General features: G+C 32.0%; 3 protein-coding genes and 1 long non-coding RNA gene across 15 annotated transcripts; 1 reads left to right on the top strand and 3 right to left on the bottom strand.

Annotated features, from left to right (window-relative positions):
* Positions 1-905: 905 nt before the first annotated feature.
* On the bottom strand, positions 906-6,798 carry LOC109811378 (yacP-like NYN domain protein). 9 transcript variants are annotated; one of them, XM_020375123.3, is made up of 11 exons: positions 6,430-6,798; positions 6,278-6,349; positions 6,081-6,205; positions 5,848-6,011; positions 5,702-5,771; positions 4,821-4,875; positions 3,942-4,025; positions 3,622-3,660; positions 3,315-3,361; positions 2,570-2,715; positions 906-1,265 (listed from the first exon to the last, which is right to left on the bottom strand). In XM_020375123.3, the coding sequence occupies exons 1-10, from the start codon at positions 6,529-6,531 to the stop codon at positions 2,610-2,612; spliced, it is 864 nt and encodes a 287-aa protein (XP_020230712.1). In that variant the 5' UTR covers positions 6,532-6,798; the 3' UTR covers positions 906-1,265; positions 2,570-2,609. The 9 variants fall into 9 exon arrangements, 3 of the variants coding, with proteins under 3 accessions (XP_020230712.1, XP_020230711.1, XP_082932084.1); XM_020375122.3 differs by having other exon boundaries at positions 2,602-2,715; positions 6,430-6,792; XR_003805273.2 differs by lacking the exon at positions 3,315-3,361 and having other exon boundaries at positions 6,430-6,797.
* Positions 6,799-9,279: 2,481 nt separating this feature from the next.
* Positions 9,280-10,307, bottom strand: LOC145958463 (uncharacterized). Its single transcript, XR_014434282.1, has 2 exons — positions 10,177-10,307; positions 9,280-9,554 (listed from the first exon to the last, which is right to left on the bottom strand). It is a non-coding gene; the product is annotated as an uncharacterized LOC145958463 (long non-coding RNA).
* LOC109811398 (Polyketide cyclase/dehydrase and lipid transport superfamily protein) lies at positions 9,813-11,740 on the top strand. 2 transcript variants are annotated; one of them, XM_020375151.3, is made up of 6 exons: positions 9,813-9,907; positions 10,193-10,254; positions 10,356-10,608; positions 11,012-11,170; positions 11,283-11,429; positions 11,499-11,740. In XM_020375151.3, exons 1-6 carry the CDS (start codon positions 9,905-9,907, stop codon positions 11,616-11,618), a joined length of 744 nt encoding a protein of 247 aa, XP_020230740.1. In that variant the 5' UTR covers positions 9,813-9,904; the 3' UTR covers positions 11,619-11,740. The 2 variants fall into 2 exon arrangements, with proteins under 2 accessions (XP_020230740.1, XP_020230739.1); XM_020375150.3 differs by lacking the exon at positions 9,813-9,907 and having other exon boundaries at positions 10,098-10,254.
* A 4,601-nt stretch (positions 11,741-16,341) lies between these two features.
* On the bottom strand, positions 16,342-22,553 carry LOC109811396 (leucine-rich repeat receptor protein kinase HPCA1). Of its 3 annotated transcripts, none has more exons than XM_029273971.2 (19): positions 22,070-22,553; positions 21,625-21,742; positions 21,472-21,543; positions 21,113-21,187; positions 20,948-21,019; positions 20,586-20,753; positions 20,405-20,479; positions 20,193-20,264; positions 20,026-20,097; positions 19,859-19,927; positions 19,656-19,730; positions 19,485-19,574; positions 19,194-19,328; positions 18,557-19,041; positions 18,303-18,458; positions 18,078-18,214; positions 17,599-17,818; positions 17,155-17,390; positions 16,342-17,046 (listed from the first exon to the last, which is right to left on the bottom strand). In XM_029273971.2, exons 1-19 carry the CDS (start codon positions 22,149-22,151, stop codon positions 16,570-16,572), a joined length of 2,886 nt encoding a protein of 961 aa, XP_029129804.1. In that variant the 5' UTR covers positions 22,152-22,553; the 3' UTR covers positions 16,342-16,569. The 3 variants fall into 3 exon arrangements, with proteins under 3 accessions (XP_029129804.1, XP_020230734.1, XP_029129805.1); XM_020375145.3 differs by having other exon boundaries at positions 19,485-19,556; positions 22,070-22,548; XM_029273972.2 differs by lacking the exon at positions 22,070-22,553 and adding an exon at positions 21,897-22,037.
* Positions 22,554-23,773: the final 1,220 nt, after the last annotated feature.

The raw sequence follows: 23,773 nt of genomic DNA, 5'->3' as shown, positions 1-23,773 counted from the left end.
TCTATATGTCATTTAATCTCCCTTCCGGCTTTCACCGCATCACCCAAAACAACCATTTAGTTTCGTCACTGCAGTACAAAAACAGGTACGGTGCTTAACAAGTCAGAATTCGTGAAAACTTAATTGCCAATTCGCCAGCCAAACATAGTTAATATAAATATAATTTAATGATTTAATCTATTTATTGTCGGGCAAATACAGGTCTGATTACATGAATGGATATGACGCTGTAATGCTTTATGTATATACTCAAATTATAATGCCCAAACAAATGATTGAAGCGACTAATGAATAACTCTATTAACTTGACAGTTAATACGCAAGAGGCATAACCGAAAATATAGTATCTGAACTACTCTTAACATTTATAATGATCGACTTATGACCTCAATAAACAAAAAAAATGAATTAGCTATTGCAAAAATCATAATTTTGGAAGGAGGAAACCAAACATGCCAAAAAAATAAACTAGTAGAGGATACGGACACAGTGGTGGGGTATTTGTCAGACGACCAGAACATTGATGTTGCACTCATTCCTTAGCGTTGGCAGTTACATTACAGGTGTAGTACACGAGTGCCATCGCCTGTGAGTCACTCTGTCCCTGTCTACCATGAGCCAAGATTTACCAAGCATTCCCCGCCCCCCTCCGAAAAATAAAGCAAGGCAAAAGAGAAAGCCATATTTGAATAATTTATGAAAACAAAAAGATGAAAAAACAATTAGATGGTGAGGGTTACAACATGAATTTGAACACGTTACATGATATGCATATATAGGAATAGGAATAAATTTAAATGTAAATAGGAGCATTTTAATTTTTAACGTATAAATTTACATGGAAAAAAAACTTATAAATTTACATTATCAATGGATTACACTTAACTGTAAGTAGAAGCACTACGTAAAAACAGTGATGTTGCACATCTTTATTTATGGCTAATCGTAAAAATTCACAATGAATACAATTTAAACTAAATCATATTACACTTAAAAAAAATAGAGAAAGAAAGTTAAAAAAATTTGTTTTATACTTTAGTGCACCGATTTTCTTCCCTTGTACAAAGGAAAGTGAATCGCATATTGTAATTATAAAACAGGCAAGTAACAAATGGTCAGTAAGTGGCCTCTATCTGGGCTACTTGTCATCTTTTTGGGGTTTGCAAGGACTTCACTATGAGAGCTACCTTGTTGACAACCAAGCAGGGTCTTTCACATTTGATCAATCTTGTTGAGTATCGAGCAGGGTCTTTCCAAAGTTTGGTCTACAAAACAGATTACCGAGAAACCATCAATTTGATCAAACATGTAAATGTATATCTTCACGCTGATCAAGCGAGATCATAACAGATATCAGGTGTCTTGAAAACGGTAAATGGGAGTTGGATATATTGATTCATGTAATATGGTAAGCAAAACATGCTCACAAAAATCTTTCACAAGCAAACCTCTTATTTGAGTATATAGCTTAAATTTTGGGGGGCACCAACAGTTGGAGCTTAAGTTTGACTGCCAAAATTGATTAGCACCTTAATATATCAATCAATTGATATCCCAGACTAAATTCTACTAGAGTGATTGCAACAATGCACTGGGAAAGAGAAATAAATAAAATAAATAAGTTCCACTAGCAAGACCTGCTCCAAGAGTAAGGCAGTGATTGTAGTATATCCAAATCTATGTTATTAGAATGTGTGTGCGGGCCCCTATCCAAGAGTGACGGACAGTGTTAGTGATCTTAAATTGAGTGACCTATTTGTCCAAAATTGTCTTGATACAATGGAGTCGTGATGTTACTTATATACCCTTTAACTTGTTTCTAGCCCACCAATGTGAAACTTGTTCCCCCAAAACTCCCCCTCAAGACCAATTAGCTTGACCCAATTCTGACTTGTCTTCAATCCAACTTGGGTTATACTCTAGTTTGCATTTGGGCTTCGTAGGCCATAAGTCTTTCTTTCATTTATTATCTGAGTGGCATGTTTATCCAAAAATGTCTTGACACCATGGACTCATAATCTTCTTACTTATATACCTTTTAACTTGTCTCTAATTCAACAACACGAGGCTTGTTCTCTGACACTCCCCCTCAAGTTAACTTGACCCAATTGTGACTTGTCTTTAATCTCCAGATTCGGTTTATACTTTTGAGCTACAGAGGACATACGTCCTGCTTTCATTTATATCGTGGATTGTACTCTTTTTCTTTAGTTTTAGAGGCCTCGAGTCTTTTTTTAGCCTTATATTTGTACTCCTTTTTTAGAGGCCATACGTCTTTAGCCTATGTTTTGAAAAGTTGTCTAATTTATATTTCAAATTTTGGATTTGCATTAAGTTTTCTTGATATTAAATGGTATGAATAAATACAGTATTTCGACTCTGTTTGACGCAGCCTGTGTCATTTTCCATAGTTGAGGATGTTTGGCTTTAGCCATTATGTTACAAAATAATCCAACCAAAGTGTGAAGGGTTCCAGCGTCACTGTTAATAATAAATGCATGCCCACATGCCAAAAAAAGAAAAGTATCTAGCTCCAGATAAAGTATTAAAACCTATGTAGAGAATTCACCTGTCAAACTAAAATCTGACAAGAATTTTAACCTGATATTTTACTTCAACTCATTTTCAGATAGTTTTTGCCTCAGGTTCTTCAGAGCATCCACAACTTCTGCATCAAGATTGTGCTTCAATAATCTACCTTGAAAAGAAGTGGGTCTGCATATAATAACATGAATAAGCAAACCAATCAGCAAGTTGTTTCATTGTGATAGCACAGTTTGTTTCTCTTAACACCAACATAAGTTGCACAATAGACAAACTGATTCAATTGAATTGTAAAAAAGTCATGCACTGTTTTCACAATGCAAAATAACCAAATCATAGAGGTCCCTCTTCATTTTTCTCTTTAATGGAAGTTTTGTTTTTATTTGGAGGGAAGGGATAGAGGTTTAGGATACTGGTGGTGCCTGTGATTGCATGAACTTATTCTTACAAAGTCCGGTCAAATAATGTTTTATTTTCCTTCTCATTGTGGTTCAATTTTTTTGCAGGAAGCCCATCAAGAATTAAAATGCAAGCATATATAAAAGCTGGATATCAGACGTGCATTAAGGAGATTTATGTATTCAACAAAAGATCACAACAGATTATACTGGTTTAGAAATTGGCAGTGCATTAATATCACATCTCAAGTTGCACAGTATCCATACACTAACCCATAAACCATACCTAGAAAAAAATCATAAAAGACATAACCAAACCATGTCTTAGACAAAAAATAAATATTTCTGAAAATTATTGCAGTCAGGGAACACCTTTGCTCTTGAAGCATCCTTTCAACCTCCTTCTGTGATGCCTTGATCTACTACCCAAACAATTAAATTAATAAAAGCACTACGTAAAATATCATTTTCAGGGCATAAAAATCAAGCATGTCAAAACAATTAAGAATTAGGACTTAATTGCATGTCTATGTAATTTTAAATGATGTAAACTATCAAATCTAATATTCCATCAGAAAACCTGGGATTTTAAATGTGCAAAGTAAACCAGACTATTTAAGAAAGAAATTTTATGAAAGGATAACAAACAAAACCATCCTGCCTCAAATTAATGTTTTACCTCCGTAACCAATGCCTTGCAACTCCAAATAAAGGCTCCCTGAAAATCAGCAGTATAAATATTTTGCACCAATAAACAGAGCACAATGCAGACACAGTTACTTGATATTCAGGTGATGGTATTTATCAGCATTTAAAGAATCATGAAAAGGAAATCATGATAAGATCAGATAATTACTTTTATTTATGCAGAAATTAATGGTTTACAGATTTTGATAAGGAGAGTAAAATACTCATAGCTGGAAAAGAATTGTGAAGACAATTGACAATCAAGTTGCATCCATATCACTCAAGTTTTCAATTTATAGGAAGGAAGCATACAGCTCCATGTGCTGCTTGCTGATGACAGTGATCAGAAGTGACTACCCACACTTTGGGGCAACCATCCTCTTTTAAAGCTGCAACCTAAAATGAGCAAAGATTACTACTGTTAAAGGAAGGTCTTTCTTTAAAACATTTTAAAGTTAAATGCTGACATCATTGCAATTCAAGGACCACGTGCATAAAATAATATCATTTTACATTGTGCAACTTTAGATACTAATACTTTAATCACTATTTGAATTTCACATTTAAAAGCAAGGCAACCTGGAGATTCTAGTACTTACGGAAACAGGATCAAGAGAAAACTTGAAAAACAAAATCCAACCACAACAATCAGAGATCCTAGATGTCATTTGGAAGAGCTTATATGGGTTTATAGAAGAGGCTTGTGACCCTCTTATAAGTTCCTTTCAGCTTCACGAAAAAATTTATAAAATAAATTACTCTCAGATTATTCCAGTATGCTTCACATTCAAGCTTTTGAATAAATTCTCATTTAATAGAAGTTTACTGAATAAGGCCCTATTTAGAAAAAATTTCTCAATAAGTTTCTTTCATAAGTATTTCAACTTTTATAGAAGCTCTCTTATCTAACTTCTCTAAAAGCTAAGGTGTATAAATCGATTTTAACTTATGGAAGTTTGATTCATTTTACTTGTTTTCTTCTCTTACAAGTACTTATTAAGAAGTTTATCCGCATTGAACCAAAGTAATGAATTAAGTTGTTTACTCAAACACACCCATAGTATGTCAAAAAGATAATAAAATTCATATTCCTAAATCGTGTAACAAAAGAAGGAAACTCTAAAAGTCCATGAAAATTGATCATAGAAAAATTGCAGCTAGGAACTAAAGCAATCTGCAGTAATATCTAACCTCTTTCTCAATCCATGTATCAGCACACGTTTCACCTGAGAAAATGATATCAAGACTGCAAAATGTCCAAAACTACAACATTATAACTTGGAAGAACTTAAAAAAAGTAAAATTATATGTCACAAGACAAATATTTTGTTACAACAATCAAAGGCAAATGATAGTTATAGAAACGATATCTTTACACCTATATCAATCATTAATTGGAATTTCCCTATTAGGCTTGCTTATTTAATCATTTTGTAGCATGCAATAATTAACCTAGCTAGAAGAGTGATAGGATTCTTGATTCTATGAGTGACTACAGGTGGTGGTGCATGGCTGTATTTAGTTAGCAGGGCTATTTTCCTAGTTGATTCTGTTAATGAACAAGACCTCAGTTTGATAAATAGATATGCAGAGGTAACTCTCCATGGCTAGTTTCTTAGAAGGATTACAGTTACTAAGGCCCTAGAAGTTTGAAGCAATATCAGATTTGTGATGAACCTGAAGAAAAATCATTATTGATTCTCCTCAAGCAGTGAAACCTATGAATTTGTTTGACACTTTGACTACCCATGGTTGGTTTCAGGTGCTTAATACGACACCTCCCTTGTGTTAGGAGGTTCTACCCAGTGGGATATATTCTTAGCCAAACACAAACCTGGGTGCTGAATGTGCCAAGGAACTCAAAGTTGGTCACTATAAACCCAAAGGCGGTGTTCATGCACATGACACTGATCAGATGATATGAAATGAAATGAATTTTGGCAAAAGATATACATGGCCAATTTTGATAGCAAAATCAAATGCAAGCTTCTTGAAAAATACTATTAAGGTCAACAGCAATGGCCTTTCCCAATTACATTGTATGATTAAAAAAAAAAAAAAAAAAGGAGTACCCAGCGAAATCTTCCTTGTGAGTAGGGAGTCCAGACATCATTGCGTCAAACACAACAACCACTTTGACCTCTGTAAAATTGAAAAGAAAGAAAAAAATGAGTAGCATGCGGAGATTGAAAAATGAAAAATGAAAAATGATAGAAACCTCTAAGCATGCTAAAGGTAAGAAGCTCATCAATTAGCTTCTGTCGAGCAATATCAAGTCTTCCATTCATAAAATGTTTCTTGAGCTTCATCCAATAGCCACAGACATTATAGCCATCCACAAGCAATACAGGGACCGCATTATCTATACCCTGCTGGTTGGTACTGTAGAAGATAGATTTTAGCGAAAGAAGCATGAAAAAAGTGTTGGTGTGAATAGAGTAATTGACTTACTAGTAGAGAGCGGTGGTAGGATCCCGATAGAGGTCGTCTGTGTCTACAACATCCTCCTTCTCGACCTTCTTCTTGCGGTAACTGGTTGCAGGCCTAGGAGTGCTAGAATTTCTATTCTGGAAGCTCTATTTCACGTAATCATCGAAATGAGTAAAGGAGGTTAATTATTAGTTATTAGTAGAAGCAAATTGAGTTACCTTCCATAGCTTTAGGAATCGGAGGTTTTGCTTGACGTTTGATGTGATTCTTGGAGGAGTGCATTGAGAACCCTAGTGATAATGAAATATGAATGAAAAAGCCATTATTATTATTATTATTATTAATGAGAGTAGTAGAAGAAGAAAGGTACCTGAGGCTGAGTGTCATGGTGCTGCTTCTTGCTTTTGGCGAGTACCACCGTAGTGAGTCCCGGTGTCAGCACTAACGATGGTGGAACCGTTTTCAATTTCATATTATTCACCTTCGCCGGTTATCACTCCTCGTCTTTCTTTCTCCATTCATTTTCAACGTTTCTGCTTCCCTACTAGCTAACTGTAACAAACTAGCCACCAAAAATACAAATTAAATTAAATAATTAAATATTACATTACATGTTCCTTTTTCTCATTCTGTGGTTTAGCGGGGCTCTCATCCCACCAACCATTGAATTCCAAAGGGCCCGTTAGTTCTGGGCATTACACCCAAAGGGGCTTGCTATTCACACTCCACAAATTACTATTCAAACCTCTTTTCCTTTTTTTCACAAAAATATCCCTAAAGTTTGACACTCCCAAGTTATAAGAAAATTTTTAATTTTTAAATACATAATATTTATGTTAAAATCAAATATATTGTAGTGGTCGTTTCCCGCAGCAAAAGATGGTTGTAGGAGTGTCCAAACATGTCTAATAATGCCGAGTCCCACCTTTTGCTTCGTGGGCCTTCATTCACATTATTGCTCTGTGGAGTGTGGATGGATACCGAAATCGAATAGTCATGTGTAGGTACTACGCAACAACTTACAAGGCTCCAAACTCATGTTCTATGTTATGTGAACTACAGCATTGTGCAACATAAATAATGTAGTTGCGGAGGCAGAATTCAAAGATAGTGATATAGGAGTATTACACTTGACCATCGCTCTGTTTCCCTTGTCAAATGAGAGGCTGAGTTCAACTCCCCATGGCGTAGGTCTTTGTGATTTTTATGGCAATTAAGGCTTATTAGTATTCCAGAAAGAGAGGACTATCCCATCCATCATATCATCCTCCACTTCTTTCTTAAATGAATTGTAAATCTTGTTCACATCACCATCAATCTTTTAATTAAGATTCATCTTCTTATCACAATTTATATAATCACAATAATAATTAACTTGAAACAAGTGATAGTATTATCTTTTGGGGACTTTTTCTCGTCATGAGTAAATCTCTCATAATTTAACATGTCATTCTCAAAAATAATTGAAATAACAAAACAAGTAATTTTTTTTGTGAGAATATCCAAAAAATTCAAAAGGAAAAAAATGGTTTAGAATGTGTAGAAAGTACTATTAGATTATTTCGACAATTATAGTTAATGTTATTATTTTCCTCTAAAACTCATATTAATTATATGTTAAAATATTATAACATATTATTGTTATTAGTCCCAATTTTGTGATTATTATATTAATATTTTGTAAGCATTATGTTAACATTATTATTATAAAATAATGATTGATAATGTGTTGATGTAATTGACCTTGTGTGAGCTTAGTATAATGAGTAAATAAGTTTATATTGATTTAATATGGAGAGATACCTATTTCTAACCATCGCATAATATAGTTATCCCATTGAGATTTTACAGAGTAAAAAACACAATGAAATATAAATAGTTTCTCTCTTTTATTTTCTTTGATCTATCACAAGAACTAAATGGATTAAATACCTTTTGTCTATTTAGGTATTTTTAGCTTTATTATTTTTTGTTTTATATATGTTATATTTAAGGATTAAAATACGTATGAATATATGAATTATTTATTGTTGATGTACTTATTTTGTACATTTTTTATATGATAGATTATATATAACAAGTACTTTATAAAATCTCATGAAATATTGTATTTATCAAGAAAAAAATCATCTAAGTCTATAACAATTGGTCGATATGTAAAACCAATTTTTAAAAAATCAAGTAATAAAGATAAAAAAAACTTAATTAATAATACTATTTCTAAGTAAAAATGATTTTAATAAATCACTAAAATTATTTTAGAAAACTTAATAATAAATATATTAATCATTTTGAAATATTAATGTGGTGACTGTAATTAAGTATCCATTGGGGGGAAGTAAGCGTGATTTGCGTAGCTTTTACATGATGCGTCATTTTCTCACATATTTATGATCTTCACCTTCTGGGCTAAAAAAATTGAATCCAGGGGCAAAAAATAATTATTGAAAAATGTGGTACACGTTTGGGTTTGAAGCATGAAAAGCAAAAGGCGTGATCCTCTTTTTAGTATTGTCTTTAAGTGGATCATGTTGATGAGAGTCATAGTTAGCCACATCCTGATAGGAATAATTAAACTTGATATTCAAAATTCTTCCCCCCTTCCCCCTCTGTTATCTCCTTTTTTTTGTTGATATATAGGCAATGATTGGTTTGGAGAAAACAAGTCCGATGATCTGCTTTGTAATAAAAGCTCTTGGCATTTTAAGACAAGATCAGTTGGCAATGTGTGTCATCTTGGAAACAGGACAACCTGGATATATAAATCAATACAAAATCAGATAGTAATTTATCTAATTAATTAACCAACTTGGATGGATGGTAGCACACTATTTTCAATTTTCAATTTTCAATTTACAGTTGTCACATGTTACATAAAATTCTGTTCCATTTTAAAATTTATTCGTGTACTTTTGGAATATAGTATACTAGTATGCTACTTCTCCTATCAAGAACTGTAGGGAAACGAACTTATTCAGTTGCTATAGAAACAGTGAAGACCAAAGATCTCCTTCCTGAGCTAGTGTTTCTCTTTGTGTGAAATTGTTAAAATTGCACGTCAGCTATAAATATGACTAAAATAATATCCCAATTGGGTTAGGCTCAGTTTTCTTTCACTCTTTGATGTGTTGATTAAAATGATGGTTATAAGATTTGAAGAATCCTTCTTGATTGAAATAACTTTAGGGCTGTGATATACTCGATTTAGTTCAAATAAAAATGATGAGCGCATGATTTATTTATATTGTTGATAAGGTGGATGTAATTATACATACAATACAACTACAAGGCGTATCTAAATTGATAAAAAATTTCTTGGTTTCATTATAGTTTTAGGTGTCTTTTAGAAAGACAGTGGCGTTTGTACACATATACATGACTTATCATAGTGTAAGGTGGTTGTGACATTGTTAATTGTTTGAAAAAGGAGCACTCCGCAGCCACTTTCGTCTTTAACTGCTCCACAAAGAAGAGCATGTGGAATTGAACAGAAGTCTGGTCACATATCATCAGAAGTGTAGTATTATAATATAAAATATAAAATAAAAAATAAAAAAACAAAGAGTGTAGAGTGTTGAAGTAGAATGGGAAGTTAGTTGTTGGTACTGCACCTAACGTAACGCTATGGACAATCCCAAATACCGTGCCATTGGGACCGCCTTGCTGTTTCAAATGCAATCCAGCTCTATCAACTATCATGGCACGTGACTGGGGCCTCACATTCCTAAGTGGTAGGGATTGTCTTTTGGACAGAATATAATACACCTTTTTTTATTCACACCATACATTACATTACAACTATGAATATGTTTTTCTAGCTCCAAAATTCCTTAGTTAAACTCTGCATGGTATTGGAACTTCCTACCTTTTCTCTAATCTCATTTTATTTATCATGTTTTGCAATGTTATGTTCCCCCTCCAACACTCCATGTGCATCCTATTTTCCACTGCTTTTTTTTTCGAAGAAAAGAATCTATCTTTTATATAGAGAGAGGGTTATTGATCTAATCATGTAAGCTTCTTCTGGCACTGCATGTGCACCAATCACCTATGCCCACTTCATATTATTTTCCACTTCTCAACCTCCCTTTTATATATATAAATATTATATATATACCTTTCAATTGATGCAGGCAATTGAAACCCGCAATCCAGCCACCATGAGCAACAGTCCTGCACCTTGCAGCCGATCCTGGTAAACACCAAAACTAAACTAAGCCTTTTGATTCCTCGTGACAAATATTTTTCTTATTTTCTGTTTGTTTTCCACATATGTATACCATGATTTTGTTAAAGGTCTATCAGTGAGGACTCTCTGAGAAGGTATGTGCAATTTGCGAGTGAAAGCTGCATACAAGAGTTATTGGCAGCTTCAGACACAAATAAAGGAAATAGCAACGATGGATGGAAGGTGCTCACTCTTGACAATGGTGTGGAGATATCAAAACGCAGGTCAGGATCACTCCACACTTTTCGCAGCCGTTGGATTCTTAGATCTGTGTCTCCACAACAGTTCATAACCGTGGCCAATGCTATTGATGCTGCAAAGGTGAATATGAATTTTCTCATGTAATCACACAAAATAAACAAATTATTATTTCCTAAGGGAGCTGAATGTCAATTATGGGAAAAGAGAAAAAAAGGTAAACCAAAGAAAGGAGACTTAAGAGGATTAGATTCCATCCAGCATGTTGAAAAGAAAACTTTTGTCTCTAGCATTGTCCTTAATCCTATAGTTTGTGGCTGACATCCCTAGGAATGACAAAAGTCGCACTTTGCCTTGTCTTTTACTTTTTTTAATTTTTTTTTTTATTCCTCTTCTTTGTACATTACGATACTATACATGTTTGTTCCTTGTCACGAGGGTTCAATACTTCAATTGGATTAAGGAATTAATTGAATGGTTAGTGATTACATTCTGATGGTGGTTTTGTATTATTTTATTAAGCCAGCAATGGGACTCTGATCTGGTAGAAGCAAGGTACATAAAGGATCTTGAAGACAACCTCAGCATAATTCGTCTTAGGTTTGGAGACAACTCCAAGCCTCTCTTCAGGAACAGGGAATTCATTGTCTACGAGCGCCGTGAAACCATGGAAGATGGCACCTTGGTTAGTACTTGGTACCAAAAATGCTATGCAGCATAACCCATAATTAGAATAGCTGTTGAAAAAATTAACCATAATTTTAAGGTTTGTCTAAACAAGACTAACTGTGTTATAGGTGGTAGCAGTTGCTTCACTGCCAAAGGAAATAGCAGCAGGGTTACATCCAAAGCAAAGTAATGCAATCAGAGGACTGTTGCTACAATCAGGGTGGGTAGTAGAGAAGCTTGAAGATGATTCATGTGTCGTCACTTACGTTGTTCAGGTAATTAATTAATATTCATAGATTAACCAAACCTTTCTTTGCATTCCTCATGCCTTGGTTTTGTTTCAGTTGGATCCTGCAGGATGGCTGCCCAAGTGCTTTGTCAATCGATTCAACACAAAACTGGTTATGATCATTGAAAATCTTCAAAAATTAGCCCAAGCGTGTCCCAGTGAAGGTGAAATCTGATTACTTTGTAAAGGTGGAAAGAAAGAGAGTGTAACCAAGTATAGTATTAATGCTCATCATTGATATTTACTTACTAGTATTATTTACAGATAAATATAATTAATTTCAGCATTTAATATAGAGATTTAAGTTTGCATTTAACATATTACAACTCAGCCAGCTAGAACCCTTTCGGCTCTGCTTTTCGTGGAATCAAAGGCTAATTTCACGGATTCACGGATTTGGAAGTCAGTAATTATTTATAGACATGATTTACAATCAAATATTTTTGGTGTTGATTCAACTATTCAATCAATTACCAATAAATCATTTGTTGGAGTAATATTGGATTTGATTTTCTTAAATAAAATTTTAAATTTGAATTTTGTATATGAAAAAAAAATTAAAAGAAAGATTTTTTTAAGAGTGACCAGCCAGATTTCTTCGAGAAAAATTAATTAGTGAAATTTGTAAGTGCTTTATACAAATAATATAATTATTTTAAAAAATTATATAATCAATTATGCAAAAGACGTTGTTGCTATTCATATGAATATTAAAGTTTGGACATGGAAATGAACAAGGATTGATCTTTGCCACGGAAAAGGAAAAAAAATAGGCTTAAAAATGGGAGAAAAACAACACATACAAAAAAAAAATGTCAAACCTATGTTTAAAATGTAATGTGCATGGGTAACACACGTCCCATGACTATAATATGATAATATTTATTTTAATTAAGGTTGCTATTTTTAAATTAACACAAATCATTGAAAATATAATAATATACTATACAATAATTTATTCATTAGTGCGTTATTTTTATTCATCTAAATATAAAAATAAAAATTATTTCTTATTCATAAAATATAAAATTAAAGGATCAATCATCAAACCGATTTTGATCAAAGTGACTTGTGTAATTTAGTTTTTAAAAAAATGGTTAAAACTAAAAAAATATTTATAAAAACAAAACATAATTACATTAATAAGATTATGTCAGACAACAAAACGAGTACAGGAAAAATATCACAAATAAAAAAGAAAGGATTATCTAATAAAAAAAATATTAAGTTGGATAAAAAATTAAAATTTATCTAAGTAGAAGAAAAAAATTTAGAAAATAATAAATAATGTAGTTAATGTGAATTTAGAAAGAGAGATAACACTAAACAATAATTTTAAAAATTAGATAATCTAATTAAACATTTTAAAATAAAAAAATAGAACTATTTAGATTAGTATAGTAGTTGAAGTTGAAATAATATATATAGAATCTCAAGTTCGAATTTTTTTGTCATTCTCTTTGATTAAAAAAAACTAAATTGAATAATATAAATAAAAAGAAAAATATAATTTAATCGAAATAGTATCGTAAAAGATGTTATTGAATCCACTACTTCAGCATCTTCCTTTCTGTGTTCACCAAGTGGACTTTAAATTAGATTCCACCATTGGCTTTACCACTTTTACTCTAAAGTGTTCCTTCTCTATACCCTAAAATGCTCCTTATCTATGCATTTTATTTATTTTTTTCACTTAGAAGACTGAAATTAAACTAAGGATTTAACACCTTAAGGATAGAAAATCTCATGACATCATGCAGGAGCAATGGAGCATGTGAGGCCACATATACATTAACATTGCCACTAACTTAATTGCTCCCATTTTAAAGAGCAGAATACAATGTAAATAAATTTCATATTCGTTTAGAACGTGATAAAAAATTATAATTAGCAAATATTTTATATACTGTATGAATATATTTTAATATTTAAAATTAAAATTTTAAAATGAAAAAATATAAATTATTGCTATGAAATTAATATTGACTAAATTTAAATAATGCGGTGCGAAAAGAAAAATACTTTAAACGATAAAAGAGGTAAAAAAAGAAAAGGAGATTTTGTAAAGAAAAAAAATAGCAAGTTTTTCCTTTGTGATTGTGAAATGTGAATGGAAAGTGAGCATCCCTCATTTTTAGTCATTTCCTTTTCTCTCTCATGCTCCTTACCACCACATATAAAATTTTACTATTTTAAGGATGACAAATAAATCTGTACTCGTAAATAATATTCGAATTTATCCTAACTTTGATGATAAATACTCAATTTGACCAGGTATGGATACTCGTGAATAATACTCATTCTCGTCCCTATCCTCGATCTAATACTCAACTCCGATTTAATTGTATTAAAGAATTTTAATATTTTATTATGCGTGATTATTTATTATAATATGAAATATTTATAGTTGTTTAATTATTAAAAAGTCTATTGATTAAAATATGAGATACAGAAATAACCTAATTATAATTGTAATATAGTAAAAAAAATTTAAAAATATTGTATTTTAAAAAAAAAATTGACAGTTACATGTATAACTGATACTCGACGGGGACAGGAATGTGGACGAAAATAATATACCCGACAGACATGAATACGAGTACATGGATAGGTTTAAGTTGTGGAAACGGGAACAGATATCATGAAACTTGTACCCGACTCACCCATTGTCATTCTTTCTCTCTACTTCATCTATCTTGCTTATTATTTGTTTTATAAATGTGTTCTAATAGTTGGACTTTAATTGAAATCTTTTAGAGTAAGAATAATCATTTGATATTTGCGATACTTAGAAATTTTTGTGTTCTTTTTTAATTTCACCTTAGTTTATGATGAAAAGTTTACTTACTAAGATTTAAATATATTTACAAAGTTAGAAAACAATATATATCATAAAGTAGCGGATTAAACTATACTAATGAACAAAAGAAAACGATGCATTTGTAAAAAAATGTCTAGTGATAAATTTTCGTGTTTGATAAGAATATTGGGGAGAAGGGATAACTTTAAGAACTTCACATGTCTATCTAACCACTTTATAAATTAATTACACACAACTTTAGTAAGGAGCTAATGATACTAATTAAGATAAAGTAAAAGAGTGTTGGATATGTCTCATTCATTCTCAATACAATTATCCATTTTCAGATGTACAATTCTTATCATCGTATATACGTTCCTCGTGTTCATTTTTTCCCCTATTTTATCCTTAATAATCATATATAATATTCAATAATTGTACAAATTATTATAATAATTTTGTAGCATTTTATTTCATTAGTTATAATAAAAGTGTTAGACTTTTTTTGAGTACATAGTTTTTTGAGAATGTTTTATCATTTTTTAATCACTTCTAAATCATTTACGTACATTCTACTCTCTATTCACATTATAAGCAATCACATTCTTTATAAATAACTATCTGTATTTTTAAATAACCCTCCACTATTGTATAATTTTATTATTTGTTACTTTTAAAAATAATTTATAGAGGTACAAAGTACCTTTTTGTAAACTGGGTTTTTATAAAGCAGATTCTTAATCACCTACATTATTGTTATATAGCTAGCAATGCTTTGCACTTAAATTTATTCTTAGTGGTTGCCACTAATTTTATCATGATGCATCATACTTGCCTCCAAAAAAAAAAAAAAGTGGTGGTTGAAATTTTCACATGCTCATGAATTTAGGGAAGTATAGATAACTCACGAACTCGAATTGTAAAATTATTTGTTAGTACATATTTAGAAAACTGTAAAACTCCTTTAATGTTTTATCTATTACAAACTTGAATTTTGTGGATATTAAAGACTAAATCTTATACTAAACATAATTTTATTAGAATGTAATTTGTTACGGATAAATTTTTGGGTCAATGCTGACACACTAAATGGAAAAAGACTTAATTATGGATGAAGAAAGTTTAAATATAAATAAATACTATCTCCAATTCTTTTTTATAAGTACAATTTGTTTCTAATAGAAAAGGATATGAGGGAGTAAGATAGATGTTAATTAAGACATTAAAATGTCACAAGTTTAAAGAAATTATTGCAAATAAAATGTGAGAAAATTATCATTGATATTAAGAAATTTTGTGTAAATGTTACTCATGGTTTTAGTACAAGTTGACACTTAACAACGTTTTCCCCCTGAATTATGATTATTTTATTTTACATACGATGTTGAGTATATTTATATTTTATTTTTGTGATGATAGTTATAATTATATAAAAAATAACAATCTTTATCTTTATACTTATTTTATAAATAAAACAATGCATAATTTTTAAAACAATTTAATTGAGAAATTGCATTTATAGTTTTAACTTTTAATGCCAAAACATGTGAAAAAAACCCGTTTCCCTTATAATGCATTTAAAGGCAAAAGCCGTTGTACCAAAGGCAAAAACCGCTTCATATGATCAAATGAGGTTTAAACTTTAAAGACGTAAAATAAAAAATATAAATGTTTATAGAATTTTTTGTGATGCTTAGAAAGTTAGAATTAACATATAGAAATATTTGAATTTTCTTTTACAAATAAAAGATTTAATAAAATTAATGTTATTAAGAATATATAATAAAATTTATAATCATTAACAAAAATGTATGAATATATTGTTATTATTTAAGTTACATGTACAAACTATTTTATGAAAAATTAAAAAATAAGAAGTAAGAAAATAAGAAACCCAAAACAAATACATTTCCAATAACTTTGTTTCCTAAAAACAGGTAAGAAGTCAAATAAAAATATTTTTAAAATTTTTGAAAACAATATTTTTTTGTAAAATGATATATAAAGATAAAGAATGTGTTTTTTCAAACCAAACCATACTGATCAAATATATTTTCTTTCACCAGTGCTTCACAATGTCCGAAATTCCACAGAATAATTAAAATCAAGCACAGAACATGGAATTACGTTTCTTCCTCGAATCATTCATTGTCTTTAACTTTAATTACATAAACATTTGTTCACTTTTTGTTCCAACAGGAATGTCACCATTACATATAGACTGACACCCAACTTTTAGCATGGCATGTGTACGAAGTGTATCAACATTTAGCAAACATACTTGATATGTATAGTGTGCCATAGATTTGAGGTACTTATTTATTGATTACATAGGGTCAACTTTTGGATATGGCAATCCTGCACTTAAATCAAAGGTGTCGTTGCTATTATAAGGATGGCTAGAACTCCCTCTACTTACCTCTTCAAAACCAGAAGAGATGGATGGTGATTCATCAATGGGGTTTGTACCACCTGACTTCAAAATGTTCTCGATTTCTGTCACCACAATACTCATTTTAGGCCTGTCACTACCTGAGTCTTCAACACATTTCATGCTCATATCCACAAACTTGTCAAAACCAATCAGTGTGGACGTTAAACCAATAGCTGGATCCACAAATTCATGCAAACCATATAACTCTTTTGTCTTATCAAGTGCATTCCTAACCTCTTTCACAATATACTTCCCTCGTGCCAATGGCCTTTTTGCGGATATCAGCTCCAACATTAGCACTCCAAAGCTATAAACATCACTCTTCTCAGTCAATTGTTGAGACATATAATACTCTGGATCCAAGTAACCCTGTATACACCACAAACAAATATACTCCATTCTCAGCATTAGCACTTAAGTTTTGGTATTGAATGTTACTATGTTATGCATAACTGTGTGCATGACTCATTTACTAACCATTGTTCCTTTAACTTGAGTGGTAACATGATCTTTTTCACTATCAACCATAGACTTGGAGAGACCAAAATCAGCAACTTTAGCATTTAGGCGATCATCCAGCAAAATATTGTTTGATTTGATGTCCCTGTGTATGATGGGAGGATTAACAAGTTCGTGAAGATAAGCCAAACCCCGGGCAGTGCCAAGGGCAATTTTTAGCCTTCTAATCCAATCTAATTCGATTCCTGATTTCCCTGCATAGCCATAGAGGCATAGACCATATCCATGTTATCAGGTACAAAAAATTGAGTTACAACTTACAAATCTATCATATCACATACGTCTGTGAGATACAAAAGTCTCTGGCATTGACAATGTCACTTAATGGATGGCAAGGCAATAGTATAGTACTGTAACGAAGTTGTATAAAAATATCTCACTAAACTTAATTTTTGAAGGTACCTAAGAGAGCGTCCTTTAAACTTCCATTTTGAACATACTCATAAACCAGCATTTGTTCTCCTCGCGCAAAGCAGAATCCCAAAAGGCTAACAAGATTCTTATGGTGGACCCTTGATAGGAGCTCAATCTCTGCTTTAAATTCAATCTTTCCCTGCATAGATTCTTTTTGAGCTCGTTTTATAGCTATCAGTTTCCCATTGGGAAGGGTTCCCTTATAAACCTGTGCACATTTACACATTACAAAGTTGGTTTATAGTAGTATATTATAAACAAACATGAATGAACTTATGTTACAGTTTATAATACCATGATCTTCACCTAAGCTCTCTTTTAAGTGACTACTCTTTTAAATGTTATATATACATAATTCTTTCCAATATAATAAAATTTGTGAGAAGAATAACGAACACGGGCACTATACAATGATTAAAAATCATAATAGAATATTTAAGCTTAGAAGTAACATTCAAGAGTAAGACCTTCCCAAAACCCCCAGATCCAATATCATTGTCTTGAGAAAAATTTTTGGTGTATCTTTTAAGCTCTTCAAAAGAAAACATCCTTGCTTCTTTCAACTGAGGGGTCTCACTTTTGCTCTCAACGGTATCCCAGCGTCCTGCATTTTTGTGAAATTTAAGCATGTTAATTAAATGAATAGCATGTGAATGATTAAAATGCAAGAGCCAAGTATAGAGATCTCTTACTAAAAGGATTGCTTTGATCAATAGCTTTTTCGGCCCTTTTCTTTTGGCGGAAAGCATAAAGACCTGATAGGAGTAATAACAGTAGCAGGACCAAACCACCAACTGCCGCTCCAATTATGATTCCAATGTTTGAAGATTTACTTGATTCAGTCAATCCTTCAACATGATAAAAAAAGGGTGGAGTGAAAGATTAATTTTAAATGGACCAATTGTTACAATTAATTTTATTACAACTGTGTGGGAAAGACATTTACCAGAGCTCCCAAAGTATTCATATTTATCTGCCAGAAAATAAAATGGTCCAAAACCTTTAGGAGGCTTAAAAGTCTGGTTACTTAGCAGAAAACCAATGCTCAAAGTCCCTGTTCGATTGAAATGATCTTGTCCTGAAGGGAAGACTTGTAAGTTCATTTTGAGATACTTAGTTGAATCCTGAATTGGTTGGCTCAGCGAAACCGAATCAACAGGTAGAAAATGAGACTTAAAGGACTGCATAAGACCCTCCTCAAGCATGGAGTAGTAAGTTTTGTTATCCAAGTCCGAAAAGGAAGGTGACCTGAAAGCTAAGGTTCCTGTATATGGATATGCGCATATACAGTTGGGACTAGATATCCGTTCTGAACTGCATGTAGCAGGCTGACAGTGATTTAATGGTGTTGAATATGAAACAGTGGGTTGATAAGAGGAGCAGTAGCTTTCTACACCTCCATTTTCTTGGCAAAGTGGGTTATCTTTAAGTCTGCAGGGAAAAGTGCCGTTAAGTGAAACCAAAGGTGCAAATCTCAAATCTACTACTACAGAAAAATGAAACACCTTAAAAACTAATCAAATTACAAATTCTATGCAATGACATACAAAAAATGTCAACAAGCATTGTAAAATATGGCTTACATTATCTTGACATTTGGAACATCATTTTGCTGAAAACTGTCAATTGAATTTGTCTCCAAATCAACAAGTCGCAGATGGTTGCTGTAGGAGGAGCCGATATCCAAGGTTCCATTTATTTTGTTGTCTTTTAGCACCCTGCAATCAGATGTTAGGATATAAATATAATAAATTACCATGTCAACGATGATTGTGTTTAACTACTTTATTGTGTTTAGAATTTTAAGAACACGTGAATTCTCAGTACTCATACATTATATAGGAACTTTCACTAGTCAAGACAGGTGTGCTTACACAGTCTGTAAATTGATAATCCTAAACAAAGAAGTAGGAACCTGTCCTTGAAGTTGTGTATTCTCCATCTTTCTGCCATGAAAAGAAAAGCTGTGTAACTGAGCTGAAGTCTTGAAATCACAAAGAGAGAGAGAAGTGAAAGGTCAAGGAAGTGCACAATGAAAGACGTACAATGTTGTTAAGGACTTAAGAGTCGAAAACCATCCTGGAAAATCCAATGGTTTAAAACTATTGTTGCTCATGTCCCTTCAAAATAGATTAAAAAAGTTACTCATTATTACAAGGTAGCAATAACTTCGAATGAACAAAGGCTACTGAACAATAGGAATAACAGTTACAGTATAATTATCATATCTAAGTGTTTTGCAAATTACAGGTTGCAGAGGGCATTCATTCCAGTAAGGTTTGGCAAGGAGCCTGACAGTTTATTGTTGGACAAGAACCTGAAATGCATAAATTAAAGCCAAAAAAGTTCAGTTTTCAAGTAGAAGTATGCACACAAAGAAATGAAATGTTTCAGATGTTCTTTATGTTTGCTTACAGATCTTGAATATTCGTAAGGTTGTTGATGTTTTGAGGCACAGTTCCACTTAATGAATTACTATCTAAGCGCCTATACAAAATTACACACGTGTAACATTATACTAATGCCGAGAGCAAAAAAAAATAAATTTACGAACTTGCTCGAGAACTAATATAGACACTTACACCACCTCCAGACTCTGAACTAGTCCAAGCGTAGTTGGAATGTTTCCAGTGAGTTGATTGCTTTCCAAAAGCCTGACCAAGAAATTTTCAGGTCGAAAGGTATATATTTAACAAGGAGGCTTGTACCCGCTTTCTATATTAATTCAACACATGCTACAAAAGTTCAACTATATTCATAGAGTCTGCATGAAAAATATTAGAACAGTTCTTACACATGAATCAGAGCCATTTCCGAGCTAAAAAGTTGAGGAGGAATACTGCCTGAGAGACTATTCTTCCCAAGATGACTGTATATATTGGAAATGCGTTGATGGATTTTGGTATTTACAAAAGCAAATCATATTTATAAAAAAAAATTGATAAGCCAACTACTGCAGAAGAGAGTTGACTTACAAATGCTTGGCATGGTGTAACTTATCAAGACCAGAACCAGATATATCGCCACTAGATACCGGGATGTTCCCTTGAAGTTGATTGTCAGCTAAATCTAACCAATAAAGCTTTGATAGATTACCAATTGAATGCGGAATTGGTCCACTAAAGCTATTGGAATTTAAAGATCTGCAATTCAAAGTAAATGATTTAGAGTAGGATCCAAGATATAACATTATGTTACAAAAGCTAAAGATAACTAAAGACACATTAGTTATATGTCAGAAGCCTCTTGTAGAAAATAAAAATGAACATGAAACCATGACTTTTCAGTTAGACCAACTAAAATATTTTCACTAGATAATGTAGTAAAAAATCGTTACAAGAAGAGGAGCTCCTGCAGATTTCCTATGCTGTCTGGAATAGGACCCTTGAAGCTACAACCAACAAGAATTCTGTTGACAAGAAAGCACCAGTTTTGTTAGAATTGTTTTTATCAAAACTTGATCAGATTTGAGTTACTAGTTCAACAATCAATTCTGAATTACAAGGTTGTCAGCTTCTTCAAATCCCCAATGGATTGTGGAAGCGGTCCAGTCAAGTCCTTGTTGTAAGATAGATCCCTATGAGAGAAAAGTCAAGAGTTAGTTTAAGCAGAAAAAGAAAAGTGAAGAATTTCTGTGCCTTATTTTGGGGTAGGAGGTTAGATGTTATGGAGTATGCAAATTGCAAAAGGTGAATTTGGATAGAATGAAATGCAAGAAATTAAGGTGGTTTCCGAAAGTGAGTCTTTTTTTGGATGAGATACTTTCCTAGCTTGGACTGAGAAGTGAGAACTGTTTTACATCCTCCAGGTGTGACTTAAATTAGATATAGCACAAGATCATGCTCAAAATAAAATACTTACAAAGTCTCCAATTCAGATAGCGAACCAAGATCTCCAGAAAGTTGACCAACCAAACCAGTGCTTGATAATGTTCTGAAATACTTGCAAACAAGTTAATCTTTCAAATACAAATTCAGAAGGAAACAACTGAGCATATACAGTAGGAGACTCTACATTGATGTAACACGTGAATTCTTGCAATTGATTCCATCCCAACTATCACAAGGATCCGAACCCACCCAATTAGGAGGGGTATTCTTCAAGGTATCCATAAGAGACAAAAGGCTGGTCACTGCATTCGAAATTACAGCCAAAGAATACAACAATTCAGTCAATGAAATCTTTTATACATTGAGTTAGCCAATTTATATTGCTCTTTGCAGAAAAAAAAAATACTGATAAACTTATTCCAAGACTTAAAAGACACAAATTTGGTTTATCTTAACTTCTCCATGTTTTCTAGTTCTGCCAAGTGCTTCTGGTTTTGAACTTACTAAAGCTTAGTTCTATGGTTATAAATATTTAATAAATGAACATTATAACAAATACGGCTATCATATTTCTAGAAAAGGATCAAATACATAAGATAGGATATATATAACTAAAAAACTGAACTCACAATCTCCATCAGCTTGTTCTCCTTCTGCAACCAACAAATAATTCAAAACAAGCAATAGAACTACTAATATTCTTTCACCCATTATCGACTTCAAATGGATCTCCTCACCTCTCTGATATCTTAACTATGTCGAATAACTAAAATCCTTTCTTATCCACCTTTCATTCACTATACAATAATTATTTAACAAAAGTCAACAATAAACTAAAAGAGTAGAAGGAGAAGTCAAGAAACGTTGTACTAGACATCAAGGTTTTTCCTCCCCAATTTCTGTCATATTTAGTCTCAGATATGTATATTCCTATTAATACTTTTTTAGGAACCTTTTGAAAAGTTTATCTTGACACTTCTTAATAAGATTTTCTATTAAATTATATTTTGTTTTTACAAAATCTTTAATTACTCAATAAGTTTTGTTGTCATTAAATAATAAATTAATACAATAAACTAATTTCTTGGATTCTTTCTCTTTTATAAGGATATGGAAAGATCATTTGATAGAACTACTCAACAACGTATGGTGATTGGAGAGATGAAAGGAAAAAATGAAGTCGATGAGAAGATATTAGTCTATTATAGATAGATACATCATACATATAGAGATAGAGGGTCCTGCAATGCATTGAATGGGGTAGATAAGTAGATAGTGCAGCTAGCTAGCGTTGACGTATTCCTGCAATGCTATCTATCTATATGCATGCATTGCTGTAACGTCTTTCCTCATTCTCACCATTCATTCCATCATTGATTCATTATTATTCCTTAGATTAGATCACAGGATTAATCCAATACGTCACTCTCAACGCCCCACTCATTCATTAAACAATTTTCATTACATTATCTATTTAGTTTAACTATTTTATCATCCATTATACATACTATTTTTATTTTTAAAATTATGATATATAATGTCATTAATATTCAGAGAAGGCTATACAGAAGAGTCAATGAACTAGTACGTGAGACTTACGGAGAAACCCTTACATGCAAGTCGTTGCCTATTATTAGATCAAGATGAATCTGAATACAAAAAACTATTTTACATTATAAAAAATCAAATTCATGTCCAAAACCTCTTTAAAGGATGGATTTGTTATTTAGGTCTAAAATATTCCAAGTATCTTTAGAGTGAAGAAAATAACTAGTATTTTACTTTCGTTGAATATGATTAATGTTAAATTGTACCAGAATCACAAAAAGCAATTTCACATCTTATATTGACTAAATGCGTATAGAAGACTTTCACTCTTAAAATGAAGCACTTGGTGATTGGAACAAATTAAGTTTCAAAAAAGAGATAGCAACCACATATTGTTCATCTTGATATTTCCAAGTGAGAAAGGCATTGACAAGAGACATATATAAATAGAGACAGAATTGAGCATTTGTGTTGAACTAGACTGTGCCTTTGAATGTTTCAGCTCCAATCTAACATAATTTTCGAAGACTCGGTCAATTGTAATTGTCGCATGCTCACAAAGTTCATTGACGATGGAGAAAGGTGTGAGAGTCACTTTATTTCTTTTTGTCCTCAAATATTTTTTAATTATCTTGATATGCAGCTGTATTAAACACTACATTCATTCCTTTATAATAGTCATTTCGAATTTTTATACAAATAAAAAATAATATCTTTTCTATTTTTATATAATAATTTTAATATTTTTTATTATACCTTTCTTTATTTTTATTTCATAATAAACA

Source organism: Cajanus cajan, chromosome 5, assembly GCF_000230855.2.
Source record: "Cajanus cajan strain Asha chromosome 5, NIPB_CcT2T_4, whole genome shotgun sequence".
Classification (NCBI taxonomy): Eukaryota; Viridiplantae; Streptophyta; class Magnoliopsida; order Fabales; family Fabaceae; genus Cajanus; species Cajanus cajan.
This window is presented reverse-complemented; position numbering and strand designations above follow the sequence as displayed.

What these genes read in the sequence shown, in the direction of transcription:
- LOC109811378 (XM_020375123.3), bottom strand. Translation starts at nt 6,531, where the DNA reads ATGAAATTGAAAACGGTTCCACCATCGTTAGTGCTGACACCGGGACTC. An exon ending in AGCAAGCAGCACATGGAGCT is followed by an intron (nt 3,661 to 3,941) that starts GTATGCTTCCTT and finishes GCTGATTTTCAG; the next exon opens with GGAGCCTTTATTTGGAGTTG. An exon ending in AGGATGCTTCAAGAGCAAAG is followed by an intron (nt 2,716 to 3,314) that starts GTGTTCCCTGAC and finishes TATTATATGCAG; the next exon opens with ACCCACTTCTTTTCAAGGTA.
- LOC109811398 (XM_020375150.3), top strand. Translation starts at nt 10,187, where the DNA reads ATGCAGGCAATTGAAACCCGCAATCCAGCCACCATGAGCAACAGTCCT. An exon ending in GCACCTTGCAGCCGATCCTG is followed by an intron (nt 10,255 to 10,355) that starts GTAAACACCAAA and finishes ATTTTGTTAAAG; the next exon opens with GTCTATCAGTGAGGACTCTC. An exon ending in CCATGGAAGATGGCACCTTG is followed by an intron (nt 11,171 to 11,282) that starts GTTAGTACTTGG and finishes ACTGTGTTATAG; the next exon opens with GTGGTAGCAGTTGCTTCACT.
- LOC109811396 (XM_029273971.2), bottom strand. Translation starts at nt 22,151, where the DNA reads ATGGGTGAAAGAATATTAGTAGTTCTATTGCTTGTTTTGAATTATTTG. An exon ending in AGAACAAGCTGATGGAGATT is followed by an intron (nt 21,743 to 22,069) that starts GTGAGTTCAGTT and finishes TTTCGAATGCAG; the next exon opens with TGACCAGCCTTTTGTCTCTT. An exon ending in GTTCCAAATGTCAAGATAAT is followed by an intron (nt 19,042 to 19,193) that starts GTAAGCCATATT and finishes TTTTCCCTGCAG; the next exon opens with ACTTAAAGATAACCCACTTT.